General features: G+C 36.0%; 1 protein-coding gene across 2 annotated transcripts in view; it reads right to left on the bottom strand.

Moving 5' to 3' along the window:
• Positions 1-20,324, bottom strand: part of MCTP1 (multiple C2 and transmembrane domain containing 1) — a 374,168-nt gene that overhangs the window by 135,114 nt on the left and 218,730 nt on the right. For both annotated transcript variants that reach the window (XM_072416147.1, XM_072416146.1), the window contains 4 exons: positions 17,743-17,845; positions 17,272-17,373; positions 16,800-16,874; positions 5,331-5,450 (listed from right to left, as the gene is read on the bottom strand). In XM_072416147.1, coding sequence (XP_072272248.1) covers positions 5,331-5,450; positions 16,800-16,874; positions 17,272-17,373; positions 17,743-17,845 — 400 coding nt within the window. The remainder of the gene's footprint in view (positions 1-5,330; positions 5,451-16,799; positions 16,875-17,271; positions 17,374-17,742; positions 17,846-20,324) is intronic.

Here is a 20,324-nt window from a genome sequence, read left to right as displayed (position 1 = left end):
AGGCTATTGCACTGTATATTGCCAGAAATGAATTTAGTTTTACATAGCAAAAGGGTTAGAACCCATATTTTTTTTATCAGATATTGTCCTATTGGGGGATTTCCTTTCACTTTTAGTCCTAAAAACACATTGGAAAGTGACAAGAAAACTTTTGAAAGCTAAGGGAAAATACCTTTATATGTTGTCAACAAAACAGACATCCTCATTGGAAGATTTGTATTTCTCATCACCTTCAACCCTAGTAATAAATAAAGGGTGACATTGCTATAAATAAACTTGACAGAAAGTGGAATTCTTGCTATGCTGGTTTGTTCCCACATGTTCCACACACAGGTTCTCCTACAGAGCAGTGTTCCACCACCATCATGGAACTAATTTTATCCCTAATACACATGCTAACAATTTCATCACCTGACAAAAGAACCTAATTGCCTCAGGAGAAAATCTAACCCATGTACAGTGGTCCCATAATGATTCGACCAATAGCTAGATGAGCAACTGGGAATTCCTGCTATCATTTCCTATAGAGGAGGAAGAAACAGTGGGGTGGCCCTTACTTGTCCTCACCTTTCCTATTCATTGAACAGAAGCGTGCTGTGTGTTCAGTGCTCATCTACTGAAACTGGAAATTAACATTAAAGTTCATTTCCAGTGACAGCATTACTCTTAAACAATCCTTTACTTCCCTTGCAGCTACGTTCGGCTATCTGTAACAAAAAAGATACACTCTGTGGAGATTACCAGGGTTGAGGACACGCTCCCTAGCCCCACAATGCAGGGTGTCTATACAGCCAATTGTCAAGGAATAGCAAAGGGAACAATATAGAAGTGAAGTTATGTAGTTCCGGTGCGGCTGCCCTTATTTTTTCCTGTTTTGCCCTACCTGAAAAAAGCACAAATTAGCCTTATATTAAATGTACAGTAATCTGAGAATCCCTGCTTGTGCAAGAGAGGAATAGCATTAATGTAAACAAGAACAAAAAGTGCAAACATATATCTACTGCAAATTCAATAAAATACATATTTGGAAAGTTGCACAGCAGAGACTTCAAGACATATGTTTCCTGAAAGCATATAGGAATCTTCCTGGATTCTAGCAGATTCTGTACAGAATAACCGTAAACTCAAAGTAAAGTGAGTAACTTTTCTAACTTGCTGTTTGATGGATGTCATCACTGATTGCTTTTACAACCTAAATCTAACTCCTTTCAAATAGATACCCCTAAATTTGATTCATTATGTGAGCTGCAATCCTGACATAAGAATAAATGAAGATTATTATAATGCTGATACCACCAATATATCATCAAATGCCCCAAAAATTACACAGCAAAATGACAGGTGTCAAAAAATGTTGTCCAAACTACTCTTTTATGAATCTCTACCACTTTACAGCAGCTACACCACCAACTATTTATAATTAAAAAAATATTTGAAACTATTAGTGGAATGGCTGGATGGCTCCCAGGTTTTTGCACTCCAGATGATACCAATAGGGCACAGCTTTTTTCCTATTTCATGGTTAGCAAAGATTAATGGTACCGCACCAGACTCACCAATAAATGGAAATGTGAATAGCTTGCATCAGGTTAACATATAAAGGAAAGGCTTTAAGATATATAAGATAACATTGCTTATCTTGTGGCCTGGTATGGAACTTGAATATTCAAAAGAATGATACAGTTTTACTAAATAAACCAAATGTGCAGACTCAATGCAGCCTATTCTAATAACTAGAAATGCGAAGAAAAAAATAAAAGCACTTTTCAGTATAACAGCACTGTATGGCACAAAGACAGCTTAAGATTGATAGAAGCTACAATATAAAAGTCAGGACATACAGGTCAATGTTTGCTGCTTTCTGGTGCCAAAGAAGATTTTAATGACACTTACTTTAATGGAAGCGATCTCTGCTACAGTTCAAGGTAGAATCTATCTAGTGAATAGGGGGCACGCTGGCAATATCCCTGTATGACTGTAAAGTAAGAAAAGACATCTTGTTTTCTAAGTGAAGAAAAATGCCACTCAACTTCTAATTGTCCTAACTATACCAAGGGTGCTTTGTAAAAGCAATTTATGAATACCAAACTCGGTTATATTAGTCTCCCCTTCATATTTCATGTTCAATGTTCCTCTAAGTAAAATATGCACTTTCTCTCTCTCATTCAGTTATGAGCACTACGTAAAAGGCTGGGGCACATTTTTTTGATAATGCACATCTTAAACTTTTCATTAAACAACCACATTTAAATTCTACCTTTTTCTGCACTCTGACATTTTTGTCTGGCATTTTCATTAATTTTGCGACATACATAAATGTAGCTGAAATGTTAACTGATCAATACTTTGTCTCTCTCATGTAGCACTAGAATACCATTCCCAAAGGAACACACAGCAGTACAGAAATTAAATGTGTAAAATATCAAATGTTAATGTTAAACACAGCAGCACTTACAACGACGGAAAAGGCTAAAACAATTCCAAATGGACAGATGGTACCACAAATTATCCACAATCACTTTTAAAGATTAAAGTTTGTCCTGCAGAATAATTCACGGACGCATGCTTAAGTGTGTCCTTTTACTGATGGCTCAGTTGTCCAATTATTTTTTGTGCTCGTTACAGTGAGAAATGAAAGCAATGAAGAAAAAGGAAAAGAGCAAAGACACAAGTGAGAGGGACAATGCCATGCATCTTATAACATTAAATAGTACAGGGTCAATTGTAAGCTTGATGGTAAAGCAGAACATGGGAAAGGGGAAGAAGGAATCCAAATTTGATGCCATTGCACATTGCAGCAAGCACTGAATTTGTAGTTCTTTCCCTAAATCTTGATCACTTTGAACTGAAACTGTCACTTGTGAAAGTATTGCAAATTGTAAAAACAGAAGAAATAACTATAATTTATTTTATTGTGTCATGCTCCATGCCAGGACCCCAAAGATAAATATTCAAAACGCAAACAGGCAGAGATAATTTTGTACAGAATACTGTACAATAATCTTTAAACTAAACAGCAAATCTGGTAACATTAAAAAAAATTAATGCAAAATATTATATACAATAGCTGCATTTAACCTTAGCAAAAACGGTACAAAATTGCAGAACTTAACTTAACTAAACTTATAAGCAGAACTTCATAATTTTTTTAAAAAATGTAACCATTTGCTGATGAGTTAGGAAAAAAAGAAAAAAAATATTAGGCAAATAAAAATGTATATCTTTTTTGTATCTGTCTTTCTATAAGTCTATCCATTTACATATTTCTAAATAGGATATACATTTTTCTTCTAGCAAAATGTAGTTGCTTATATACTTATAAAAACATAATTATTTTTCTTGGTCCAAGTGCACATTTATAAACCTCAATATAAATGTTTGTTTAAATAAATGTGTTTTAGAACCTCATCAGAGAGCTGAAATAACTGTACAATATCTATCTATCTATCTATCTATCTACATTTATGTCAGTCAGTCTGTGTGAGTGTCTGTCTGACTGTCTATACATCTGAATTTTATAATCTCCAGTAATAGTTTCTCACAAAACAACAAAAGGAAATGAAACCCTTTTTGAGTTAATGTTTGTAAGTATGTAGACATCAGACACAAGACATTTCCTAAATTATCACACAAGTATAACAATACTGCAATGTGATACGACTGACTTTGTGACTATGTTTCAAAAAAGTGATAGCAGGAATGATAAAAGGTTTCAGCACAATCATATAAATATTTTCCCTGCCAAGTGCATCACTGCAGGGGTTAAACCTCTTGGGCTCTTAATCATATGTTTGGTACTGTATACTTTTTTACAGAGACAAAGGTGAACGCGTACCTACTGCACCACTGCCATACATAAAAGATATCACATAAATTATAAACTACATTTTCTCATTAAAACTTAGTCTCACATTATTTTCTTCAGTGCATACCCAGAGATGACCTTTACCTGCTGCCAGCGAAGACCTGGCATAAGGTACATTATACGCATATGGCACTGATGTTCAATTTCTTCTCTTCAAATTAATTATAATTCTAACAATGTTCCAAGTGAAGGGAAGCCCCATCAGGCATATAGAGATTAAACTTCATTTTTTCAAATACCAAACCAAACCATATTACCTTAAAATGTCCTTGCATACTAGCTGAGTGAAACATTAAAGCAACAGTATCTCCCAAATAGGAAGGATATAGACAATGTCATCTGCAGCTTTTTGTGTTTATCATAGAAAGAGGTTTAATGTTGGCTATGTATTAAAAAAGAATGAATAAATTCTATCATTTCAGTTATCTCATTTTACAATTTTCCATTAAAACCATGACATGAATATTATTTTTTTTCAGCCACAGAACAAAAAAATGCTGAGCAAATAATTAAAAATATCATACCTATTTTACTAACACAAACACACGCACACACAAAAAAAATCAAATTTATTGTAATAAAAAGAAATACATAAACAGAGTGACAAATGGGTTTTGTGTGATAAATAAAGGGCTTCTACTATCATATGTACTAGAGCTCTCTAGTTGTGCTATGACACAAAACTCCACAGGGCAGGTATGCAGAATTTGTGAATACTAATAATTACAGCTACAGAAAAGCTGGGACAGAGCTCACATTGGGTGGAACTTATAACTGTTACAAAATCTTCCTGAAATGCACCTTTTCTTTTAGCAGGCTAATAACTTAGTCAGTACAGCAGTAATAGGTGCATCCAATGCATCTGGTATGCAAGTAGTGGTTTGCAAATACACATATGCTGTGTCGGCAGGTGTACAACTCTGCATAACGTGTGGGTGAGTACAAATGTGTGAAATTGTGAGCATTTGGTCACTGGAGCTAAGCTATGTTGTATGCTTCCATAGAATGCAACTGAAACTAAAGGGCCTGATTTATGTGCCCCCCCACACACACACACACACATACACACATATCATAAAACCAGCTCCTGAAACGTATACGTTACAACTGCTTTCTGAGAGATTTGGGGACGAAAAAGTCTGTTCTACAACAATATTCTGCAATAACTTTAAGCTTGTGGTCTGTATATCCGACTGAACATTGGAAGTGGGGCATGAGAATGAGACAGGGAGAGAGAGAGCGAGAGAGGAATAATTATTTTCAGCCTTGTAAAAATATATGTGGTAACATGGTATAACTTTTATTTTATTGGCTTTGAAGGTCTGGGAATTAAAGTGTGTGCTAATTTGTCCTCTACTCATTAATTGTTGTTCTCCAGGTTGGCTAGATGACATTTATACCTTGCATCTTTACAAAAAACAGAATGGATGAGATAATTATGTAAGACAGTAGAGGATTATCATACCAAGAAAGCAGCAAGACTCCTTTGGGGTGACTCCCAATCAAAGCAACTGTTAATGTAGTAGGCAGCATTGATGAGCACCATGACACAACGCTTCATGCGGATAAAGTTCCTCAGCAGTAACTGTGAAAGAGATGAAAAGATGAAAATATTATCAGAACAATTAAGTCTCAGAGTGACCTGGAAGGTTGACAGCTCCTTCTAGACAATCATGCTTAAAAGATGTGTTTTAAAGCAGGAGTTGGAAAAGGTTCAACAGAGGGATCAGTTTAAATCAATAGAGAAAAATAACTAGACTCAAATTACACATTCAGCTCTCTGAAACAAACGCTAACATTGGGATGAACTGTTTATAGCATAGAATTGACAAAACTAAGCTTGAAAAACATAATTATTTTGCTGCTGGAAGTGATGCAAATTGATCACAGAGATATTATATTCTGAAGTTACTGGGTAATCAGGTGCAAACCACAGGCCAGGTAACTGTAAGAAAACATTTAATTATAATTTCAAGTCAGAACAATGATATTAGAAATGTTTGTCCTTTGGGTTTTAGAAATGAAGGTTAATGTAACAATTCTATGAGAAGGTTGGTCATGCTGGTAGACTATATCTTCTGAGTTATTTTTAGGCTCTCTCCCCTTCACTTGCATTACAATTGTTCATCGTCCATCGTCCGTGGATCGGCCAGGACTGTCGTTTGGACGATGGATGACGAGCACTGTACACATGCAAGATTCTCGTACGATATTGGCCCTGAGCCGATTATTGTATGAGAACTATTGCACGTGTGTACCTAGCCTTAGTCTCTTTAAGTAATCTTTGCATTTTATTATTTTAAAATGTAGAGACGAAACAGGAAAACAATTGAGTAATATCCTGGAGCAAAATAACTTCAATAAATAAAGCAGTTGGCTAAACATTAATAAATATGTTTCAGATGAGAAAATACTTAGCTTAGGTTGAAGGAAATTAGGTGATACACACAATGGCTGCAGCATTCATGAGACCAAAATGATCATTGATGACACTGATCAACAAACATTTTTTTTTCCAAACAGATTAAAGTCATTTTATGTTTGATTTACAGATTCCAAATATGGTTATGAATTTGCTGGATTGGCTCTAGTTTTTGAAATAATGACCTCAATATTAACCTCATAGAAAGCTAATGAAACATGAAAACTAAGCAAAATTAAACTAGATATGCCTATGTATACAAAATTACATTTTTGAAATAGTAATCATATTCTAAATTCAGTATATTTACAGAACCCATCAAGTCATTGAAATACTCGTTTTTATGATTTCCTTTTATGCTGATGATCAGAATAATCACGTTGAAGGCTCCCGCAGTAGTCTGCCATCATGTGTCTATCTGATCTGCCTTGATACCGTTCTTCCATCACCTTTATATCTTGATGGAACCTCTCCCCTTGTTCCTCAATGAAATCGCCAAGGTTTTATAGAATTTTTTTGCAAATGGCTTTGAAGATAGTGTACCTTTATGCTCATAGTAGCATCCAAATTTTTTAAGTTTAAGAGCAAGTTTTGAACCAGTTCTTCATAATTTTGTGCTTTATGGTTACCCAAGACGTTCTTGACAACCATGACATAGCTGTGCTAGGCAGAAGCTTCAGTATCAGTCATGTAACTTGGGAAATTTGAATCATTTATCAGTTTCTGAATCTGGGGTCCGTTAAGGATTCCTGCTTTTAATTTTTCAGTACTCAATCCAGGGAAGAATCTACAAATGTATTTGAAGCAATCAATGTCCTTGTTCAGAGCTCTGACAGTTTGCTTCAATAATCCCAACTTTATGTGTAGTGGAGGGAGAATGATGTTTTCTTAGTCAACCAATGGCTCGTTAATGATGTTCGCTGCACCTTTTTCCATGTTTTCCCTTGGAGGCCATGTCACTTTTTTCCAATAATCCTGCTTTGCTCTAATATCCCACAATCAGATGCAACATGGGTACTTTGTGTATCCACTTTGCTGTCGGAAGTAGGAAGTTCACCATTTTTAATTCAACATATATGGACCATTATTTGGACCATTGGTGTTTATGATAGTGTTAGCATTGCAGGACGTGCCGGCGCCGCTGCTCCTAATCGCAGGCACGGGCGCCGGGTCCTATCTCTCAGGTCACCCACTACCTATGTTCCATGTCAGTGTTTCTTTCATGCTGAGACTTGCTCTGGTGTGTGAGCTGGCGTGAGTGTGTCTCTGAGGTAACACACACACACCCTCTGTTTCCTACAGCCTATGGCTCATGTCCTGCAGGTATTTAAAGGCACCTCCCATTACAGGAAGTTGCCTGAGCAATCTCTGGCTTACCTGCATTACTCTCAGTTCTAAGGTTTTGTCTGTTTGCTTTGCTGTGTACCGGACCTTGCCTTCGTTTTTGGCCTGTTTGCTGCCTGACCCTGAACTTGGGAATACGTTTTTGGACTTTGCCTGTTTGCCGCCTGGTCCTGGCCCTGTATCCTTGTTTCCTGATTTCTGTGGTCAGCTGCCACTGGCCTGGGGATTGCTCTGGAGTGGCACCTGGCAGCTACCCCGCAGCCCAAGCCTATCCTCACCCTCAGAGGCTCTAGCGAAGACCTGGTAGCTGCTTAGTCACGCCCCTCTGCAGTATACCCGGTCAGTGGCACAGTGGGTCCACACCCGTTTGCATAACAGATAGCAAAGCTTTTGTAAGACAATTTCAGTGACAAATTGGAATTGATGCATAGCAGTTGCCATTATGCAGTAAAACAGATTTCAAACTTCGAGTGGAACTGTCTATGAATGCTGCCAGTCTTCTGCTCAGTATTCTGGTACTCCCATGTAGGCTAGTAGTCCAGGGACGTTACAACAGTACACAAAGTCTCCATCTTCACTGAAATATGGTTGGAGTGTCACCTCTCTTGTCCTATAAACCGGTATTTTCACTTCCAGTCTCAAACAGTTCTTTTCTTTTTGCCTGGATGTCAAAAGTTCAGACAGACTAAGGTCACATATTAAATCATTGAGCTCTTCTTGGGAAAACTGCTGGTTTGATGAAACACTTCCTTTGTATTCACTTCCACTGCTAACTCCTGGATTACACTCCAAATCCTGTATTTATTCCATGAGGGATACAGGAATATCAGGAAGTGTACTGAACACTGGTATGGGAACATCAGCACAGGTCGTTTCGCAGATTCCAAATCAGGGTACTCCCACTTGTTTTTCTTGTAATGATGGAAACCTTTTACATTCACAGCACAAAAAAAAACAATCATTATGATGATTTTTGTGCTCTCGTCAAACCATAGGTACAACAAATTTCAAACTTTTCAGTTTTCCATTTTTCCACTGATGTAGACACTCTACACAAGTTTGGCATACCATATGGGGAGCTCAATACTTATCTTGGTCCCCAAGTTTATTACCAAAATATGCAAGATATGCTTGGTTCACAAATTCTGTAATGTTTCCTCTCTGTTTTTGCTGAGAAAATTTACCACAAATGTAGCAAAATACATTTGGATCATTTAAACTTCTTCTTCAAGAACTCATATTTCTGTAAAAATAGAAAATGTACGAAAAAGAAGGCAAATGAAGGATTCACGAAAAAAATGCTACATTTATTATATAAAATGCAAAACATTGGTGTAAACAAAGAATGATAATAATATGCTGTGTTAACATTTGTTGTTGGTAAAATTGTCTATTCTGATTCCTGTATCACAAGAACTAGAGCCAATTAAATAAAGCTGATGTCATTTCTGGATTCAGCAGACCTGAAATACACTAAATATATTGAAAAATCCTTGGCAAGTAAAACTTTTTTTTTGTTGAGCTGTGTAATCAACAGAAGAAAGCAGGCAAAATACCTATCCAACTTTTTGGGAATTAACTTTCTCTGTGCACTTTTTTGGCTACCAATAGATAATGCCATTATAAATAGTACAAAATATAAATTATCTACTTTGAAGATGGAGATGTACACATATACAAATACATTTTCCAACCAAAGACCTACATACAACCTCAAACTGGGAAAAGCTTCATGTTCATACATTTGATCGGTAAAGGGAAGAATGGTGCTGGGGGTGCCAAAACGTAAGAGATTGTGATTGCATGTTTGAGAGCATGAAAAAGAGAAGAGAGGTGCTGAGGGCATAAACTGCCACAAGGTAGACATTTTAGATTGTTTTCCCCAATCAGGCTTGATCAGGGTTATTGAGAGACCTTAGGTAAAACACAGTTGGCTCCATAAGTGACTGGAAATGATCTCTCTATTAATATACAATAGCACCAAGCATGATGTGTTCTTTCTTTCACTCGCAAAAATTGTCTTGCCCATTTTCGCCCATCACGAAACAATCCACATGGTGGAGAATGGAGGAGAAATGCAGAAGTATTTCCATTAAGCATAGGTATGCATTCAAATGGAGCAAACACACTTAAACCTTCTGCAGGTAAGTGGGTGGCATCTCCATTTTCAGCTACAGAGTAATTGTGAATTTCAAAAAAAACAATTACTAATTTATTTAATAATTTTTCCACTGATGAAATAAAGAGCACCTAAATTATGAAACATTATTGTTATTCTGTGGATGATTTCAGTAAACCAATGAGTGGACATAGGAAGCAGAAACAAGAATCCAATTATTTACATATATTCTACGCAATAAATTGATTTATTTAAAGAATATTAATATTTAATATTTATTTTAAGTTGAAGTTGTTTAGGACAAATTACAAAATGTCATGACAAAATATGCATGAATGCAATGCACTAGATTGTAAGGGCAGACTACAACATTTGTTCTTTCTTTTTCACATTTTACAGGGTTTTTTTATCAGTCCTTACTAATTTTTAAATTTAATTGACTTATGCTTTTAAATTATGATTTTACTTCATGTTGGAGATGGATGGTATAAAATGATTTGCAAAAGATTGCTGTCTATCACATTCTCAGCAGGTGCAAACTATGGAACACCTTGCTCGGGGCAGATTTGAAAGTTGCTTCCTTCCACCTTGTTGGCTCCCTTAATTGCCCAAGTTCAAGGACAGAAATGAGTGAGATGTGACAGTTCTGGGACAAATACAAATTCCTTTATAACCCATTACGTGCCAGAATGCTGCAAACCTTTTAAAAAATCTGCCTGTAAGAACCCAAAAGTCAGGCTTTAATCTTAACGTCAAAAAGGTAGAGCACACATTCCCATCTAATGACATCTTGTTGGTAAAAGTGAATGAATAAAAATTGACAGCCAATTGCTGTTGTTAACCCCAGATAAGAAACCCCCTACGAATGTTAGACTTTACAAGATGTACTTTATTTTGTTTGGCAGTGTATGTTTGAGCAAAATAAATAAATGCAAAAAAAATAAAATCTCCTTTGTTCTGCCAAAAACCCAGTAATTTCCTGTCTGAAGTGATAACACATTGACTTTGAAATCCCTTTAATCTTTGTAAGCTCCCCCTGCAAGACTACAGAACTCCACCCACCCCTCTCTGTAACTCCTCACATACATATATTGATTTCTTTTACCTATTGATTTCAATATGGAGGACTGCACTGGAGGACATTTAACAAAGCAGTTGTATATTAATGAGCAGTTTGCATGCAAATGTGTTAGCATGAATCTTTGAGTCTGTTTTGTGTCCAAAGCAAAAGATTTAATTTTGTATAAATGTGTGGCCAGAAAATGACTATTGTCTGCTTATTTGCAATTTAATGTAATGCATTTTAACCTACCTAATTATACCAATATTATGTCACAAGAAGTAGCATAATGGTATCATTACAATGAGTTGAGTCCAACCAATTTTATGTGTTCATACAAAATCTTTTCAAATCTGCATATAATATGCAAAGACTTCATGTTCCCCACTGGAGTTAGACAGACTTGTATGCTAAGGTCATTTGGTTATAGCTTAGTACTGTATATGTAGTTACAGTTTAAACCCCAACAAAACCTGTTATTAAGTGAATACAATGTTTGGAAGCAAAGTGGTGGCAGAATATCTGTTTTATGGGCCAGGTATGCTTGTACACGGTATTAAAGCTATTCCCTCTCAGTGGGAGGGTCAATCTCATGTGACCATGTGACATCCAAAGGTCCTGGTTGTGTGGATAGGTGCACAGATACAGCCAGGAACATCAACACAATATAATTTTGAATTTCTGAAGTTCAGTTCCAAAAGTAAAAGCTATATTTTACCCTACGTAGCCATCCTCTCAAATTGGCCTCCTTTTATTTTTTAGCCGCAAGACAGAGGATAGCTTCCCCTTGGAAGAAACCCTCACTGAATTTTGCAGCTGTAGTATCCAAGGACACCGATACCATGATCCTGGAAGGATGACCGCAATAACACAAGACTCCCATCCGACAAACCTTGATACTAGGTTATTACACCTATGATTACTGGATTAGCTCGATGGGCTTACAGTCATATGTGATAACCATCTGAGAAAAGGGATCCCTATCCACCCTTCCCTTGCTTTAACCTTGCCTATGTCCTATACCCATCCTTTTGTTTTTTCTTTCTCTTCTTTTAAATGTGGGTATAAAACTTGTTGGCTTTTTTGATGTTGTCACCATCTGCTCCTATGTCCAGGCTATGTGTTTCCTATGTATATGTTACTGCATATTACTATTTGTTCACTTTGGATGTTGTGACTCGATCAATGTTTTGCATTGTTTAAAATATGAAAAACCTCAATAAAAATGTATTGAAAAAAAAGTTATGCACAAGTGGCTTTTTTAACTGAAGTCAGAATGCCAGAAATCAAGAACCTTGGTTGGCCTCTTCCACTAACTGTGGGAGGGGACTTTCTTCAATTAGAGTGATTGGTCAGAAAGTGGAAGTATTTAGACCAGGTTTTCAAGAGATGCCGATAAAAATGTGCATACTAAGTATGTGTATACCATTTTCCCCCTTAAAAAGTAATTAGAATTTGGGGAAGTGAGAGGTACCAAAATTCGAAATCTTGTCCAAGCCACCCATGTTTCTCCTTCTATAGTGTTATGATTAACAGGTCTTCCCTAACAGTTTTGAGTTTGGAGCCAACAGCTGTAATGAGTGATTAAGAGGTGAGGCCTCAAGTTTTATGTAACAAGGTGTATTAGTTGAATGTGAGCCAAGTCATTTATAATCATGGAAACTGTCGATAGCCGACCAAGGATGTAGGAATTATTAGGCAGACCTGATCAAGCAGTAAAATACACATAGTACATTGCATTACTCCCTTTGGCAAAATGTCTGATTCACCTTCCTACACAGGGATGGATTATAACATTGCTTGAGCCTAAGTGAAACATTTTGGTGGGTTTCCTGATACACTGATATACAAGACTAGTGATGGAGGAGTAAAAAAAAACAAATTAAGCAATTCAAAATAAATACATAAATTAATTGACTGCATGGATTGCTAAACTGAATGACTAAAATATTTAGGTAAATCAACAATTTGCCTGAATTTTCCAAATTGAATGATCACTAATCAGGACAAAGATGAGAATTCTGTCTTACTCCCTGTTCTTGTGTTAATATATTTGCATATGTTATGCTGTGCTTCCTGTCTTCATTTACTAAATGCCCATAACACATTATATACAAGTTTGTTTAGAGCTGAATCATCAAGAATATTTCATATGTGATTCTTATTCCATGTAAATAACTAAAATACATCTTCACAGTACTCTGCCTTCCAAAAACTAATAAAGCACAACCATTTCATGCTTTCCAAACAGTTATGACAAGAAGAGTGTCTTCTATAACGCTTCCAATGTCATAAAGCAGGAAAGCATTTATAATTAATATATTAGCAATATCTCTGTGTTGCAAATCTTATTAATGCTGATGAACATGCAGGGAAAGCAATTTGGGATGTGATGGCATGCTGTGCAAATAATGCAGCATGAGAGGATGTGGTGTAAAATGTGACAGTTAGAGCAAGACAAAAAACACAAATGTACCTATAAATGTGTAACTCTGATATAGTGAAAAGCATGTAAGTGCTCCTATAAATAAACTAACAGGGCATTTACAGAAGTATAAAAAGTTAAAGCGATCTACAATATCATAGCAAAAAAACAAAAATATATATATACAAATAAGTGAGAAGCAAAAATGCATGCACTTTACTAACATATTCATCAATATATATGCGTTAATATTGTGTTAAGCATCACAATCTGAAATAACCCCAGTTTAAAAATGACAGAAAGGCAAGATTTTTAAGAAATCTAATGTGTCATTCATTTTACCTTTTCATAACTTTATAATTAGGGTTGGAAAAAATGGTATAATTTCATTGCACGTAGGCTACTGTACATAGGCTAGTTGGACTGATTGTGCTGCACATTCCATGGCTACCAATTAAATAAATTATGGTAATATTTACTGTGAGCTTGTAATGAGTTACTGCCCGCACAACAGATTATATTTCAGGGCCCATTCAGAAATATACTCTGTTTCAGCACATGTGGGTGGTTCATCTATTGCATTACCCTGTGCTGCATCAGGGCAGTCTATTCATTTAAAACGGTCTGCTCAGTGCTCCACAGCTGCCCATAAATAGATATGGGCTATTCAAGCAACACACTATAGTGTGTTGCCTTGTAGTGCAGCGGAATGTGCTCTTAAGGTGTTTTGGGGCGCCATTAAAAATGAATAGCATGGTATCACAAAAAAGTGTTGTATGCACTTTACTGAATGGCTGCAGGAACGCAACCATTATCACATGCGTTTCAATAGGTCATATACGTGAATGGGCATGTTTCTCATTCTTAATCTTCAACACAAAAGCACACAGGTTTACGGCCCATTCATATAAATGTCTTGAAGGAATGCATGCAATAATGTATGGTTTAGGTCTGATTTTTGGCCAAAACAAAGAATATGTTTACTGAGCACTTACATACATATTAGTTGAGTCCTACTGTGATATACCTCTGATGCCTGTCTTTGCAGTGTTCTAGACACCTCGAACACCCATACTGTGTTTCAGCACATTCACAATGTCTTAGTGGCAATTATCTCTGTAAGGGATTCCTTGCCCCTCATTATCTAAAATATTATCATATGTGTTATACAAAGTCTGATTATCAGAGAATTTTGGTATCCTGATATAATAGATATTTAAGAAATTAAAAAAAAAGTTAAGTTGATGAAATTACTAAATACCTTTATAAATAAATTACCTTGTTAACTTGCATTGTACACAGAAGGTAAATGTAGCCCAATGGCTGACGTCCAGAAACATTTTATGCTTGTGCCCAGGCTAGCTTTATTATCAGGTATAGTAGACTTATCCTTATATGCGGCAAATGGCAAAAGGCAGCTTCCTTGGGCTTTTTACTTAGCTACCAACTTTTCCCTTCCTATGTATTGATACAATTCTAAGCCAGTTTACAACCAGCAAAACCAGCAACCATTGTGGAAACAGGAAGATACGAGTAAAGGACCCAAAGCTTGTGTTACTACATACTACAGTGATGAAAAATCCAGTGCTGTCTGTGCCTGCCCCCTCACTACTTCGTACTTAATGAGAATGTGCCCTATAAAAGGAGTCTATTAATAAAGAACTAGATCTGACATTTAGAATAGTCTATAGTGAAAAATATTGTATGTGTTTACAGATATAGGGGGTGACGGAATCTCCACCAGAGAATGCTTGCTAAATGTCAGATTCACTGGTGACTAAAGCTAGGTACACACTTGCAATAAATATAGTTGAAAAACTAATGACTAACGATTATATGTTCATACACTAACGAGAATATTCATACAGATCCTTCTTCACCAATCTTCTACCTGCACTTTTCAGTGATCACATACAAACCGACCTGGTTAGAAACAATGACATGGGTTGGGACAAGTTACAGCTGTAAGTACATCTGGCAATGTTACCTTGTTTCCCAATCTCAGTTACTGTCAGTTTGCTGGACAGTGAGTATAAACAATATCATAGAGTGATTTGTAAAAGTAAAAAAAAAACAATTAAACTACTGACTACAATCACCAGAAGTACTAATCATTTATCTTCACATGTTCAGGATAATGGTCATTAAATATGAATCTATGCAAAGACTATGGACACTAAAGTATTTGCATATTCTGAACAGGCAGCAAAAGTATATAAAACAGGCCCCATTCACTTCTGTAGATATAGGCATTGTGGAAAAATTAATCTTCAATGCACACAGCATAGACACTGCTCTTTTAGCCTTTTTTCCCTTTCCAGTGCACCAGAATCTTGGCAGCTTTCCAGCCATCTAATGTAAACGCACAGCGAGTGTTCCTAGCTGTTAGAAACTGAATGAAACAAGACTTCAGAGGTTTTTTCTTTTTGAGATCTTTGAAAATGAATTACTTCATCGTACAAGCAGCTTAACAGGTCAAGCGTTTTAAAACTCTTTTGCCGATTGAAAGGAATAAATGTTTTCCTTCATTAGTCTGGGCACATTTTATTTTTTATTGAATAAGGCTGTCTGAATTGATGGCTATATACAGATAGAAACCTCTTTCACTCTAACAATCTAGTAAATTATTGACAATCCATAACCCCATTTTGCTATTTTCACCCACATTTGAATTAGAATATAACGCCAAGGCGGTTTATAGGCCATATATAATAAAACCCAGTAGAAGTCACTACTATGTTCCATGGTATATTTAATTATCTTAAATAAAAAGCATAAAAAGGGCATTTTTACTACTTGAATTTATAAATTACATATTTCAAACAAAACCTGCAAATGTTTCAGAATCAAATATATCATTGTGCACTTTGCTTTTCCCTCTGAGATCATCCTAGTTATTGCAAACCTGGTCTTCCCAGGAGGATATTTGTCCTTATGACAACCTCCCAACCCCCTAGCATCAGATGGTCCCATACAATTTTGTTATTTACGCAGTCTGAGACAAGCATAATTTAAGTTATGATTGAGGTACATTGTCAGCATGGTATTAGGAAGCTCTGCTCCCTCGTGATTTGCTTCATCTCATTCTTATTGCTATTATGTTTTTACACATTTGCAAAAAGTAGCCTTATTAATAGAAACCAATGCAGATTTAAACTCTGTAAATCCTGAACTATTGTTGATAGGTTACAGTCCAAAAGATAATTTTTTATAGCTGTTCTTTAAACAGTTCTCAAAATTGTATTTAAATCATTATTTTGTATTTGCCAAAAGGAGAGTTTAAATTAATGTGAAAATTTTGAGTTTATGATACAATGGAGATTATTTATAAAATGCACAAAAAATAAGTCTGTGTGTTGCACACTGGAATGGGTTCTATTTATTTCAGGATTAGAAAATATAGATATCATATAGGTTGCTAAGTATTTTTTTTGTCAATTTTATTACCTTCAGGGGTTCCATAAGTATGCAACTGTGCTTTTTTGTTCAACAAAACTTTATTGATAGGACAATGAACAAGGGAGGCTTGTGACCATTACTGTTACATGTTTATAGCTTGTTTACCTGTTTGGAAAGTCTGGGTTCTTCCTCCACATATTTCTGTTCTTTTGGTATAAGCGTAGCCAAGCTGGCTTTTACCTGCACATAATATATGTTAGTTAGAAGACAACTTATACAAGTGATCAATTTTCCTGCCTTAATTGTAATCTGTGACCGGCACATGCACCCTGATTGAAATTTCACAAAAGCAAATCGTATAAAGGACATAAATGTATTATAAAAAGGGAGGGCAGCAGGCATGCATACTTAACAGGAGCCGTGTCACCGCTGGTAACAGCAGCTGCATAGCAATATGTGGGGAGGCTGCGCCATGCAGTGGCTGTATCGGTCTTTTCACTTTCACAGCATTTCAATATTATGAAGGATAACAGTCCCAGACTTTATAGATCCGTAACAAAAGCTTTTAAGAAACAGTGCTCTTTAGCAGTTCTGAGTTTTTTTGTTTTTTTTTAAAAAAGGCAAAGTTAAGACTTACAGCATTGAAAATCACATCTATTTCAAGATAGATGACCCCCTTTGTTGGCCCTGTCAGTTGCTTGTTTTTCAAGACGTAGGCTTTCTGTTCACCATTTTGAATCTGTGGGAAGAAAGACATGACAGCCGTCTGTCTCACAGTCTCTACTGAATACACTACCCCGGTCACCTTTGACCCCCAGCTGCTGAAACTGACAGGGAGCCCAAAACAACTGTGGCAATTCTGACAAGTACCTGTTCATTACCAGCTCCGAGCCTGTCAGGAGAAATTAACTACCGTGGGATTCAACATGGTCGTGGACCGAGGGTGTTAAATTTTTTTTATTTATTTATTTTCCTTTTTTTTTTTTTCGTCTGACTGTGTAATATTTTTTTATCTTGGTTGAAAACTGAATGACATTGAACAGTGATTTTTTTTCTCCTTACTGGTTGAGGGAAACATTGAGATGTATGGCAGGTGAATGAGACTTACAGACAGTAAGGGTATGGCAACTTTGCCCAGGAAGTCAGCACTCCGGTCCCGGTCTTCATCGTAAACTGTCACTTCAAGGACTGAGTGAATATCATTGACATTGCTTTAGGGAGCAAGAAAAAAGATAGAAAAGATTGTATCATTAAAAAATGCAATCATTTCCAAACCATATCATGTAAAATATACAGCATTCCTTACAACTTATATTGTTTTATATTCATTCCATTAATAAAGAACTGTGATAATTTATTATTTAAACTTAGCTAAATAGTTTTAACCTGGAATTTATCCTTTGCACTGGTTATCTGGCATCTTAAATTCCTAGAATATGGTGGCAGTATTGCTTATCTCCTGAATTGTCTAGTTCCCTGCTTTCCTGCTGACTCTCTAACTTTACTATCTAAATCAGTTTTTCTCAACCTTTTAAAACAGAGGAACCCTTGAAATAAGACTAATGTCTCAGGGAACCGTCAATAATTATTACAGTAGCCAGCTATATGGTACTTTTGCATGAACAGCATGATACAGCCCATAGAACTTTAGCATGAACAGCAAGTAGAGACATACAAATAAATAAAAGAATAAGGACAGGACAAAATAATAATCAAATAAAATACCAAAGGCCCAAAATGGAAGGCTGTGAAAATGTATTGGGATCTGGGAATTAGCTATGCCTCCTAACATTGGTGGTCATTAGGGAAAGGGTCCTCTTCACTGGTGGTCTTTGGTCAATAGTAAAAATACTCCTCACTTTGGGGATCAGAGAGAAAAGTGCATAATTGCTGATTACTCAAGGAACCCCTTGCTACCTCTGGGTTTCCACAAAACCTTGCTAAAGAGAGACTGACCTACATATTTGACCAAGAGTAAATATGCTAATCTGAACATCTTACCTTACTTTAAATTTACTCATGGTTGATTTATAAAAATAGAGTAGATGGTATTCACTTACCAGAGGGAATATTTACTTAATAAGGTGAGTGATCACTAAAACTTTGTTCATTTTGGTTAAATAGCAGTAGTTGCGGAGATCTTGCTGTGCTAATACTGTATAAGACCCTGAACAGCATCTTAACTTTCTAATAAAAGTTTGTAAGCAGAGATCTGATCAATTAGAAATTGCAGGCAACGCATTATACTGTACAGGTAAACATCAGGGTAGGATCTATTGTGCTGTAATTTAATAAGTTATATTAAAGGTAGTAATATAGGTATAGGTGAATAGAATAATACAAATCAAAATGCAGGAAACCATGGCAGGAGAGCAGACATTTTCTCTGATGGGACTATATGCTCAGGAGCAACTTCAATAGTGCCATTTATGATACAGCATAGGCATAAATTTGAGTCATTTACGTGCACATTACACTTGCGTGGCACCTACACGTGCAATAATTTTGATTCCCAAATAGAAATTTCTCATAAAACCTATAACAACATTTTTGTTATACTGTGTGAGGTAAGGGTGTATATTGCTATAACATTAGGATAATAATGTTATCCTTGTTATCCAAGTGCTTGTTGTTGCATGAGTATACTCTAAGTAATTAGTTCTATTTGACCAAACTAAGCAGCAATGCATGGATGTCCAAGGATATATTTAATGTCATGAATTAGAAGATCTCTTGTGAGAAGTGGAGTTCAAAGAAAGAATACCAATCCAGAATGTATTACAAGAGCCACAATAGGGAAATGAATCATTTTCATAGATGGCTAGGCATGATTACATTTTTGCCATTTTGTTTTCTTTCATGGCATATTTTTGGCAATGAGCTTTGACTCAGGAGAGTTACACTATAACACTCCTTGAGATAACTGTCAAAATGCATCCAATGACTTTATTCATAAGCTGCTGAAGTAGCCAAAACTATTTGCATACTGGGAAGATGTACTGAATTTCATTAGTCAATAGGCATTGTAAAGCTACATGGTATATAAAAAGTTTATTTGTTAAAATGCTGGGAAGACATAGATTTGACTACATTTACCCAGACATAAACCTATTTTCTCCAGCTGGATGACTTCCACATAGCTCAAAATGTCACAGATGGAATATGAATGGTAACATCCCCAGTATAAAAATGCAGTCCAGTATTTTTTTGCAAAGGCAAATCATTCATAAGTAATGAAGTAAATGGTTTCTAACTGTATTCTCACCCAACTAAATGTATTTATATGTGTATGAGTGATCTTCCATTTTACAGATAAGGCACCTGAGCTGTTCACATCATTTGCATTGGATATGCATTGAATTCTTTATCCTCAGGAGTATTTTTGGTAGCCCATGATATATCTTTTACACGTTGTTAACCATATTCTTTGCTATTAAACAGTAGTGTTGGTCGAATAGCTCACTATTCGATTCGGCAGCTGTTCGGCCGAATATAGCACAAAAATTCGGGTGGTCGAACATTGAATTCGAACACCATTAAAGTCAATGGGAGAAAAATTCGGGTTTGTTTCAGCACTGTGTAGAGCGTCTACAGCCTCCAAACAGATGTAAAACGATACATTATAAAAGGATACATAAAAAGATACATTGTAAAGAGATACATTGTAAAAGGATACATAAAAAGATACAT

This window comes from Pyxicephalus adspersus, chromosome 6 (assembly GCF_032062135.1).
Source record: "Pyxicephalus adspersus chromosome 6, UCB_Pads_2.0, whole genome shotgun sequence".
Lineage (NCBI taxonomy): Eukaryota > Metazoa > Chordata > Amphibia > Anura > Pyxicephalidae > Pyxicephalus > Pyxicephalus adspersus.
Note: the sequence above shows the minus strand (reverse complement) of the source record. Positions and strands in the feature narration are given on the sequence as shown.